Source organism: Ranitomeya variabilis, chromosome 4 (assembly GCF_051348905.1).
Source record: "Ranitomeya variabilis isolate aRanVar5 chromosome 4, aRanVar5.hap1, whole genome shotgun sequence".
Taxonomy (NCBI): domain Eukaryota; kingdom Metazoa; phylum Chordata; class Amphibia; order Anura; family Dendrobatidae; genus Ranitomeya; species Ranitomeya variabilis.
In genome coordinates this window covers 695,771,200-695,783,254 of record NC_135235.1, presented here as the reverse complement: position 1 = coordinate 695,783,254, position 12,055 = coordinate 695,771,200, and the positions used below count along the sequence as shown (strand labels likewise).

General features: G+C 44.8%; 1 protein-coding gene across 1 annotated transcript in view; it reads left to right on the top strand.

Moving 5' to 3' along the window:
• Positions 1-12,055, top strand: part of LOC143767644 (uncharacterized) — a 63,736-nt gene that overhangs the window by 13,741 nt on the left and 37,940 nt on the right. The window contains exon 6 of the mRNA XM_077256093.1: positions 5,617-5,760. Within this exon, the coding sequence (XP_077112208.1) occupies positions 5,617-5,760 (144 nt within the window). The remainder of the gene's footprint in view (positions 1-5,616; positions 5,761-12,055) is intronic.

Here is a 12,055-nt window from a genome sequence, read left to right as displayed (position 1 = left end):
TCAGCGCAGCTGTCTACCAGGAAATTTTAGAGCACTTCATGCTCCCCTCTGCCGACAAGCTTTTTGGAGATGAAAATTTCATTTTCCAGCAGGACTTGGCACCTGTCCACACTGCCAAAAGTACCAATACCTGGTTTAAAAACAGCAGTATCACTGTTCTTGATTAGCCAGCAAACTCACCTGACCTTAACCTCATAGAGAATTCAAGGGGTATTGTCAAGAGGAAGATGAGACACCAGACCCAACAATGCAGATGAGCTGAAGACTGCTATCAAAGCAACCTGGGCTTCCATAACACCTCAGCAGTGCCACAGGCTGATCGCCTCCATGTCACACCACATTGATGAAGTAATTGATGCAAAAGGAGCCCCAACTAAGTATTGAGCACATTTACTGAGCATACATTTCAGTGGGCCAACATTTTCGATTTTAAAATAATTTTTCAAGCTGGTGTTATAAGGTATTCTAACTTACTGAGATAATGACTTTTGGGTTTTCATTGGCTGTAAGCCATAATCATCATCATTATCAGAAAGAAACACTTGAAATAGATCACTCTGTTTGTAATGACTCTATGTAATATGTGAGTTTCACTTTTTGTATTGAAGAACTGAAATACATTAACTTTTTGATGATTTTCTGATATTGTGAGAAGCACTTGTATGTAAAGCACCCTCCTTAGGCTGCCGTCACACTAGCAGTATTTGGTCAGTATTTTACATCAGTATTTGTAAGCCAATAAAAACAATGCCACACCTGCGCTGATAGGAAGGGGATACTGCATGCACTAAGGCGCTGCCTGCTGTGAGGGCAAAGACGGAGCTAATCCCGCTCTGCTTAATGGAAAAGGTCCGGTGTGCATACACTTTACATTCGTACACACGCACTTACTAGAAGTTGTGGAGGTCAGTGGATATCCAAGGTTCCTCTGTCGGTGAGCCGGGCTGGACCGCACACCTTTAGGGAGATCCGGAGCCGATTATGCCCAGATGGAAGGTTGAATGCTGGGCGTCTAGCAAGGGTAAGAACCGCTTACTCCTAGCGTGCCCCGGCCGGAAGCAACGACGGAGCAGATGCGGTGTGGAGGGGGAGGGCGTGGCTAAGGTGGTGACGTCACAAGTGGGGCGGGTGCTTGTCAGGGCAACCAACCTACGCGTTTCGAAGGAGGGACTCCTTCTTCGTCAGGGCTGAAGTTCCCTGAAGGACCCGTCCTTATATAGCCTACGCCCCCTAAGATAGATCTGCCCATATAACTTGGTGTGTCTAGTCATGGGCCCATGACTAGACACACCAAGTTATATGGGCAGATCTATCTTAGGGGGCGTAGGCTATATAAGGACGGGTCCTTCAGGGAACTTCAGCCCTGACGAAGGAGTCCCTCCTTCGAAACGCGTAGGTTGGTTGCCCTGACAAGCACCCGCCCCACTTGTGACGTCACCACCTTAGCCACGCCCTCCCCCTCCACACCGCATCTGCTCCGTCGTTGCCTCCGGCCGGGGCACGCTAGGAGTAAGCGGTTCTTACCCTTGCTAGACGCCCAGCATTCAACCTTCCATCTGGGCATAATCGGCTCCGGATCTCCCTAAAGGTGTGCGGTCCAGCCCGGCTCACCGACAGAGGAACCTTGGATATCCACTGACCTCCACAACTTCTAGTAAGTGCGTGTGTACGAATGTAAAGTGTATGCACACCGGACCTTTTCCATTAAGCAGAGCGGGATTAGCTCCGTCTTTGCCCTCACAGCAGGCAGCGCCTTAGTGCATGCAGTATCCCCTTCCTATCAGCGCAGGTGTGGCATTGTTTTTATTGGATTATTTATTTATTTTAGACAGGGTTCAGCACAGTCCCTGTCACCCCACCAGCAGCTTCATTTCCCTCTCCCCCTACTGATCAGTTAGTGCAGCGCCAGTGTTTACCTCCCTTTTTAACTAGTATTTGTAAGCCAAAACCAGGAGTGGCTGATAAATGCAGAAGTGGTGCATATGTTTCTATTAGACTTTTCCTCTTTGTTCCACTCCTGGTTTTGGCTTACAAATACTGATGTAAAATACTGACCACATACTGCTATTGTGACGGCAGCGTTAGTAGGGAGGTGCCTGAACAACTCCTGTATTTTCTCTACTTAGTCTGTGTATGTAAGTAGTATGTAGCCAGGTCCCTGGTCCATAACATGGGAATCAGGAACAGGTTGTCTAAATATGTTCCTGAAACCTGTGTTGATTGAATTAGCACCAGTGTCCTTCCTGGCTTGTCTCAAAATCTGCACTGTTTGAACAAGGATCAGTGTCTGTCATCTGGGTGAGCCAGAATCCATACCATCTGTATATTCTCCTATAGCTGGTTTACCAGTATCCAAATCCTGTACTGCCCGTGACTCCGAATCCATGTCCTTGACTGCCATCCTGACCCATTGGGTGAGCTTCTACAGTACCAGGGACTGCCCAGGACTGTTACCCGACGGCTATCTGCTGTACAAGCCTAACTCCATTATGAGAAGCTCTAGCAAAAACCAAGTAGCCACTCCTGGTTCTTCAACTATCGTCGAGCAGGAGCCTAATTCCTGGCTGCCCCTAGCGATAGACCCTCTTCTAGCTTCAGAAGACACCAAAGAGATCACGCCAGCTATCCTTCCAAGAGAACACCAAGAAGGAACTAGTTGATTACAAGTACTTCCAACTAGACAAAGGGAAATAGTAGAACTATCACCGGCTCCTTGCTGAAGCGACTAAAGGAATTTAAACATCCAGCAAAGGTGTGTTAATCAGCAGTAGTGAAGATCACTGCTAGGTCCTAGACGGAGAAGGATATCACTTTGCAACAGAGATACAAGATCCAGAAATTGCCTGCAGAGCTCAGCGCAATGACCTTCTGTAGCCGGATCCAGAATGACTGACTGATGCACCCGTGACAGTACCCTCCCCTTGTATGAGTGGCCTCCGGACACTCAGGACCTGGTTTCTCAGGATGAGGCATGGAACGAACGAACCAGCCTAGGGGAATTCACCTCTGATTGAGAAACCCACATCCTCTCTTCTGGACCATAACATCTCCAGTGCATGAAGTACAACAGGAAAGAACGCTGTAGATGGGAATAAACAATCATCAAAATCTGGATCTCCAAATTACCATCAGTAAGGATTGAGAGCGGCAGCAGGGAGATGACTCAAGAGGTTCTACCTATTTATTGAGTAAAGACCTGTGGAACACCTTGTGGATCTTAAGAGCCTGAGGTAACTCAAGAAGAAAAGCTGCAGGGTTAATGACAGTGGTTATTTTAAAGGGACCAATAAACCTAGGTCCCAGTTTCCAGGAAGGGATCTTCAACTTCATATTCCTGGTTGATATCCACAAAAAGTAATTCACATTTAGGTCTGGACCTGTCGAGCGTTTCCTGTCAGCAATACGTTTCTACCTGTCTCCCATGATCCTCAAATTACTCTGAGCCCCTTGCCACACAGAGGAGGAAGATAAAGCAAAACGTTCCTCCTCAGGAACTCCTGAAGCCCCCTCCCTCACTAAAAGTACCAAACTGTGGAAGGAAACCGTATGCACAAATAAATAGTGACCTGCCGGTAAATTCTTGGCAATGATTATTAATAGCTTACTCGGCCAACGGTAAGGAAGATGCCCAATCCTCCTGGTTTTCAGAGAGAAAACACCTGAGAGAAGCCTCTAAAATTCTGATTAATGCGTTCGGAATGTCCATGCAACTGAGGATGGAAAGAAGAGGAAAAGAACAGCTGCACCCCAGTCGAGAACAGAAAACTTTCTAGAACTTGGAAACAAATTGGGTCATCCGATGTAACACAACATCGGAGGGAACACCGTGAAGCTTCATGATCTCATTATCAAAAACCTGAGCGATAGTCTTAGCATTCAGAAGCAGCGTCGGACTGGAGTACCTTGGGCCCACCAGAGAAAAATCATTCTTGGGGCCCACCATGCAGTTTAAAAATACCATACCGGATAGATCCTATATACCACACCACACACGAGAGCTGACAGATCCTCTATATACTACACCACACAGGAGAGCTGACAGATCCTCTATATACTACACCACACGGGAGAGCTGACAGATCCTCTATATACTACACCACACGGGAGAGCTGACAGATCCTCTATATACTACACCACACGGGAGAGCTGACAGATCCTCTATATACTACACCACACAGGAGAGCTGACAGATCCTTTATATACTACACCACACGGGAGAGCTGACAGATCTCTCTATATACTACACCACACGGGAGAGCTGACAGATCCTCAATATACAACACCACACAGGAGAGCTGACAGATCCTCTATACACTACACCACACGGGAGAGCCGACAGATCCTCTATATACAACACCACACAGGAGAGCTGACAGATCCTCTATATACTACACCACATAGTAGAGATGACAGATCCTCTATATACTACACCACACGGGAGATCTCACCGATCCTCTACTTGATGGCAGTCAGTTATAAGGGTAGGTAAGCAGTACATGCAAGAGATGTAGAAACTAGATTAGCATATAATACAGCTGGTCGAAGACCAGTCAGAGTTTACCTGAATTTAGTAAATGAGGGTTTGGGCAGCCTGGGGAGATGATGGTGTCACGTCCTGCGCCCGACGAGCGCCGTTTCGCATGACTGCTTCTTCATAAAGGGGGGCGTGATGGAGACTTGGTAGGGGAGTAGGTTTTTATATCCTAAGGGCAGGTGTAAAGTAATTAGGAGGGCGGAGTGGTAAGCAGAGGGTGGGAATGGGGAGATTGTCAATGGTCTTTGTTCGGCGCCAGGGTCCAGTTGGATACACCCCCAGCACATGTGAAGTCAAAGGAGAGGGCGGGGTTACGTGCGTAGGGTGAAGGAGTTGCGGAGGTGTATCTGGCAGTGGTAATGGCGCATGCAGCCGGTCAAAGCTCTCACAGCCAAGGGGACGTCCGGTCCTGCGCCTCATGACACGCAGTGGAGCGCACCGCGTGTCATGGAACTGGCGCTGATCGGAACTCAGGTGGAGATATGAGACCGGCGCATGCGCACTAGCCAGAAGGAGAGGGCTTGTGAGCGTGACAGACACAAAGTATAGTACCGCCCCCTCCATTCATCCTGTTCTCCGCGGCCGTGGATGAACAGTAAGCAACAAAGAAGGGGGAAGTAAAATGGGAGGATGGAGGAGAAAAGGAAATCATGAGGGTAAGGAGGGGGAAACTATATCTTTTGAAAAGAGGACCGGTGCCATTATGTGCGCCATGTGAAAAAGGACAAATAAGGCTAAATGCGGTTAAAGGCCAAAAAAGAGAAGGGTTTAAGAGGTGGGTGCTGAATTGGCCTTACAAGCTGAAGGTGAATATGTTTAGTAAAAAATATTTGTAATAATATGGATGGGTGAGTGGAAATGGAGGGGCTTGAAATGTGCTAAAAGGAAAATTATGAAAAGGGAGCAAGATAAAGAAATTGTGTGGAGAAAAAATAAATGAAATAAAATAATATCCGTAATTATAAACACATGGATGGAGTGAAGGTGCTGTGAGATGGAATATTACATAATGATGCAGTGTCCATATAAGTCCCTTGTGTAAAGAAATTTCCTTTTCTTGTCGTCTCAACTTTATTTCCCAGCTGGGATGATTTTTCTTGAAAAGAGCCGCCAGGAACCGACCATTAGGGCTGCGTCAAAACAGGAGACAGGAAGGAAGAAACGGTCCATACACCAATCCTCCGGAGAACAAGTGGCCCAGAAAGGAAAGCCTAGGATACCTACGGGTAAGTTAAAAATTATGATAGGGTAAATATACAAATGAAATGATAAATAGTTAGGGGTGATGAAGAGGGAAAGAAGATAAAAAATTAATTAAAACCTAGCGACCAATTAAAACTTGGATTGTTGTTATTATTAGTAAACGATGTCTGCTCTAGGAAGGAAACAAAATCATAATTTTCACTCAGGCGAAAGGGTGTTATAGTGTTCAGGCCGTGTTTCCTATAAAAAGGAAGCAAAGCCATGTTTTTCATTTAGGCCAGAGGGTGTGATGGTGTTCAGGCGGTAGATCCATCTACTCTCTTGTTGCGCTAATGATTTGCTTAAGTCCCCCCCGCTGATGCCCAGGTCAATTTGATCTATGGCTTTAAAAATAAGGCCTCTTGATTGGGAATTGTGGTGTGTTTTAAAACGACGGGGTAGGGTTTTAAGTAGAGAAATATCTTCAATGGTCTTGGATTTCTCTATGTCTCTAATGTGTTCCCGCACCCTAATTTTGAGTTCCCGCGTTGTTAAGCCAATATACTGTATATCAAATTGCAAGGGCAAGTTGCATGGTATATGACCCCTTGGGTGGAGCATGTAAGATGTTTTCTGATGGTAAATGATTTGGATCCATCATAATTGGTAAATTTTTTGGCCTTTTTTAGGTTAATGCATGCTTTAGATAAGCCACAGGGAAAGAAGCCTTGTAGTGGAATTGAGCATGTTGAATTAGTTGTGGGGTCATAGTGGCTATGAACCAGTATATCCCTGAGATTGCGGCTTCTTTTTGCCACTATTAGTGGATGTGGAGGGAGACCTTGTTTTAAGACCGGATCTGTCATAAGGATGTGCCAGTGCTTATTAAGTATTAGCCTTAGGTCTTTCCATCGATTGTGATATGAGGAAATAAATCTTACCTGGCCATCTTGGGAGCGCGCATCCTTGTGCCTAGGGTATAGTAGTTGTTCTCTTGGGTTTTTTTTTGCCTTTTTATAGCCAAATCTGATGGACCGTTTGCTATAACCTCTGTCATAGAATCTATGTCAAGTCAAGGGCTTGTTTTTCAAAGTCACCACTTTCCGAGCAGATCCTCTTGGCTCTTAAAAATTGGCCAGTTGGAATATCCTTAACCCCTTCCCGACCTTTGACGCCACGTAGGCGTCATGAAAGTCTGTGCCAATCCGACCCATGACGCCTATGTGGCTTCATGGAATGATCACGTCCCTGCAGACCGGGTGAAAGGGTTAACTCCTATTTCACCCAATCTGCAGGGAGAGGGGGAGTTGTACTTCAGCCCAGGGGGGGTGGCTTTGCCCCCACGTGGCTACGATCGCTCTGATTGGCTGTTGAAAGTGCAACAGCCAATCAGAGCAATTTGCAACATTTCACCTATGAAAATGGTGAAATATTGCAATCCAGCCATGGCCGATGCTGCAATAGCATCTGCCATGGCTGGAAATCATGTTCTGCCCCCCCCCCCCCCCCCACCGCCCCCGATCTCCTCCCCAGTCGTCCGTTCTGTCCGGTACCCCCCTCTGTCCTCCTGTCCGCTCCCCCCGTCCTCCGATCCCCCCCCCCCCTGTGCTCCGATCCACCCCCCCACCACCCCCTCATACTTACCGAGCCTCCCGAAGTCGGTCCGTCTTCTCCCTGGGCGCCGCCGTCTTCCAAAATGGCGGGCGCATGCTCAGTGCGCCCGCCGAATCTGCCAGCCGGCAGATTCGTTACAAGTACATTTTGATCGCTGTGGTAGGTTCTATCACAGCGATCAAAATAAAAAAATAATAAATAAACCCCCCCTTTATCACCCCCATAGGTAGGGACAATAATAAAATAAAGAAAATATTTTTTTTTTCTTTTTCCACTAGGGATAGAACTAGGGTTAGAACTAGGGGTAGGGTTAGGGGTAGGGTTAGGGGTAGGGTTAGGGTTATGGCATGTGCACACAGTGCGGATTTGGCCGCGGATCCGCAGCGGATTGGCCGCTGCGAATTCGTAGCAGTTTTACATCAGGTTTACAGTACCATGTACACCTATGGAAAACCAAATCCGCTGTGCCCATGGTGCGGAAAATTCCGTGCAGAAACGCTGCGTTGTATTTTCCGCAGCATGTCAATTCTTTGTGCGGATTCCGCAGCGTTTTACACCTGTTCCTCAATAGGAATCCGCAGGTGAAATCCGCACAAAAAAACACTGGAAATCTGCTGTAAATCCGCAGGTAAAACGCAGTGCCTTTTACCTGCAGATTTTTCAAAAATCGTGCGGAAAAATCTCACACGAATCCGCAATGTGGGCACATAGCCTTAGGGTTAGAGTTGGAATTGGAGTTAGGGTTGGAATTAGGGCTAGGGTTGGAAATAGGGTTAAGATTAGGCTTGTGGTTAGGGTTATGGATAGGTTTAGGGGTGTGTTGGGGTTACAGTTGTGGTTAGGGTTGGGATTAGGGTTAGGGTTGGGATTAGGGTTAGGATTAGGGTTGGAATTAGGGTTACAGGTGTGTTGGGGTTAGGGTTGTGGTTAGGGGTGTGTTGGGGTTAGGGTTGTGATTAGGGTTATGGCTACAGTTGGGATTAGGATTAGGGGTGTGTTGGGGTTAGTGTTGAAGTTAGAATTGAGGGGTTTCCACTGTTTAGGCACATCAGGGGTCTCCAAACGCAACATGGCGCCACCATTGATTCCAGCCAATCTTGCGTTCAAAAAGTCAAATGGTGCTCCCTCCCTTCCAAGCCCCGACGTGCGCCCAAACAGTGGTTTACCCCCACATTTGGGGTACCAGCGTACTCAGGACAAACTGGGCAACAACTGTTGGGGTCCAATTTCTCCTGTTACCCTTGCAAAAATAAAAAATTACATGCTAAAACATAATTTTTGAGGAAAGAACAATTATTTTTTATTTTCACGGCTCTGCGTTATAAACTTCTGTGAAGCACTTGGGGGTTGAACGTGCTCACCACACATCTAGATAAGTTCCTTGGGGGGTCTAGTTTCCAAAATGGGGTCACTTGTGGGGTGTTTCTACTGTTTAGGCACATCAGGGGCTCTGCAAATGCAACGTGACGCCCGCAGACCATTCCATTAAAGTCTGCATTTCAAATGTCACTACTTACCTTCCGAGCTCTGTCGTGTGCCCAAACAGTGGTTTAACCCCACATATGGCGTATCAGCGTACTCACAACAAACTGGGCAACAAATAATGGGGTCCAATTTCTCCTGTTACCCTTGTGAAAATAAATTGCTTGCTAAAACATCATTTCTGAGGAAAGAAAAATGATTTTTTATTTTCACAGCTCTGCGTTGTAAACGTCTGTGAAGCACTTGTGGGCTAAAAAATCATTTTTGAGAAAAGAAAAATTATTTTTTATTTTCATGGCTCTGCGTTATAAACTTCTGTGAAGCACCTTGGGGTTATAAGTGCTCACTATGCATCTAGATAAGTTCCTTGGGGGCTCTAGTTTCCAAAATGGGGTCACTTGTAGGGGAGCTCCAATGTTTAGGCACACGGGCTCTCCAAACGCGACATGGTGTCCGCTAAAGATTGGAGCCAATTTTTCATTGAAAAAGTCAAATGGCGCTCCTTCCCTTCCGAGCCCTGCCGTGCGCCCAAACAGTGGTTTACCCCCACATATGAGGTATCAGCGTACTCAGGACAAATTGGACAACAACGTTCGTGGTCCAGTTTCTCCTTTTACCCTTGGGAAAATAAAAAAAATTTTGCTAAAAGATCATTTTTGTGACTAAAAAGTTAAATGTTCATTTTTTACTTCCATGTTGCTTCTGCTGCTGTGAAACACCTGAAGGGTTAATAAACTTCTTGAATGTGGTTTTGAGCACCTTGAGGGGTGCAGTTTTTAGAATGGTGTCACTTTTGGGTATTTTCAGCCATATAGAACCCTCAAACTGACTTCAAATGTGAGGTGGTCCCTAAAAAAAAGTTTTGTAAATTTTGTTGTAAAAATGAGTAATCACTGGTCAAATTTTAACCCTTAACTTCCTAGCAAAAAAAAAAAATTTGTTTCCAAAATTGTGCTCATGTAAAGTAGACATGTGGGAAATGTTATTTATTAACTATTTTGTGTCACATAACTCTCTGGTTTAACAGAATAAAAATTCAAAATGTGAAAATTGCAAAATTTTCTAAATTTTTGCCAAATTTCCGTTTTTTTCACAAATAAACTCAGAAATTATCGACCTAAATTTACCACTAACATGAAGCCCAATATGTCATGAAAAAACAATCTCAGAACCGCTAGGATCCGTTGAAGCGTTCCTGAGTTATTACCTCATAAAGGGACACTGGTCAGAATTGCAAAAAACGGCAAGGTCATTAAGGCCAAAATAGGCTGGGTCATGAAGGGGTTAATGGTTGCTGGTGGGAGGGAAGAAGTGGCTTGTAGAAAGGAGTTGGTTGAGGTGGGTTTTCTGTATAAATCTGTTGCAATCATCCCATTTGGCATTGTAAAGATTTTTAGGTCCAAAAATTCCAGGTCCTTGCCAAACTTGTAGGTTAGTTTTATGTTCTGATTATTTTGATTTAGTTTGTCCATGAGGAGATGCAAATTGTCTACCGTACCTTCCCAGATGAACCAGATATCGTCTATATAACGCATCTATCCCTGGATGCTTTGTATCTCCCCAGTGTCATCTCCCTGGAAAATGGTCCTCTCCCACGCCCCCAGAAACAAGTTGGCATATAAGGGGGCACAAGAGGCTATCATGGAGGTCCCCTGGGTTTGTAGATAAATTTTATTATTAAACGTTATGGGTGAGAATAAAATCTAGTAGGGCCAGAATCCAATTAGCCAGAGGGGATGCCAGGTTGCTCATTTGAAGATACCACAATACGGCTTTTAGGCCATCTTCATGCCTGATGGAAGTATATAATGATTCTACATCGGCAGTTACCATCAGCTTATGGTCTTCAAGGTATATATAATCTAGTCTTTGTAGTGCTGCAGTGGTGTCTTGTATGTAAGAGGGAAGAGTGGTTACCAGTGGTTTCAGGTAATAATCAAGTCACAAATTACCTCACACAGTCCGCTGTTGCCCGATATTATGGGTTTCCCTGGCAGATCTAGTAGGTTTTAGTTAATCTTGGGGACCAGATATAAAGTTGGCAATTTGGGATGAAGATTCTTGACATGTTCCAGCATTTTTTAAGGAACAATTTCCTGGTCAAAAGCTTGATTATGAAAATTTGAAAGGGGATTTGTGAGTAGTTTTTTGAAGCAGTCAGGTTCATTTAGCAGTCTCAAAGCCTGCTTTTCATACAGGGGGTTGGCCATATGACTAGGTTTCCCCCTTTATCAGCAGGTTTGAAGACTACGTCAGGAAGAGAGTGTAATTTGGCCAGAACCAATCTCTCTTCCTGTTTCTTATTGGATGCCCAGAATGGAGATTTTTGGAGTGTTTCTATCTCAGATGTAACAATTTTGGTAAAGACCTCTATAGCTGATACCGTGCTAATGGGGGGATATCTTTTGCTAAATAAATTGTGGGGAAAGTTACTGACCTCCAAGGTGTTCTCTTCCAATAGATCTTCTAGATTTCTTAGAGCTTCTCTCTCATCGGCAGAGGTAAAGATGTCGTGGTTCATGTTTTTATTGTGCAATTTTTTGAAAGTCAATTTTCTGGCAAAGAGATGTAGATCTCTTACCACTGAAAACGTATCTAAATGACATGAAGGGGAGAAAGATAGACCTTTTTCCAATAAATTGAGTTGTGCATTTGACAAAGTGTGTGAAGATAGGTTAATTACCTTTTGGTGTTCTCCAAAGTTTTTAGCTGATTTGGACTTCGTAAAAATGTCAGGTAGGCGTTTATTGCTTCTGAGTCTAGTGCTTATTGATTCATTATTCGATGCTTCATTGTCACTTGCCGAGGTATTCATGTCCGACATCGATTGAGCTGAACTTTCGGACTGAGTCCTATGGTGAGATGTTGCAGGTTTGGAATTGTCTTGGTTTGGTCTTCTCGTTGTCTTTTTCTGTTGCCAACGGTATACTTTGTTACTATCATAGTCATTTAGATCTCTTTGGTATTTTTTAAGTTTACTTTGTGATATCTCACTTTCCCATTTGTCAAGGTCTTTATTGATGTCAACTAATATTTTATCAAAATCCTCCACCGGTAGGTCTTTCACTAGTGTCCTTTCTAATTCTTCAACATTTTCATCAATGCTCTTTAGGGAAAGAGTGTTTTTGTCAATAATGAATAGGATAAAATCTAAAGAGCAGGTGGTAGCTGCTGAGGTCCACCTCTTGAGCTGGACCTCATCTTTAAAGTCAAATGAAGGATGAACTTGTACCCTCAAACCAT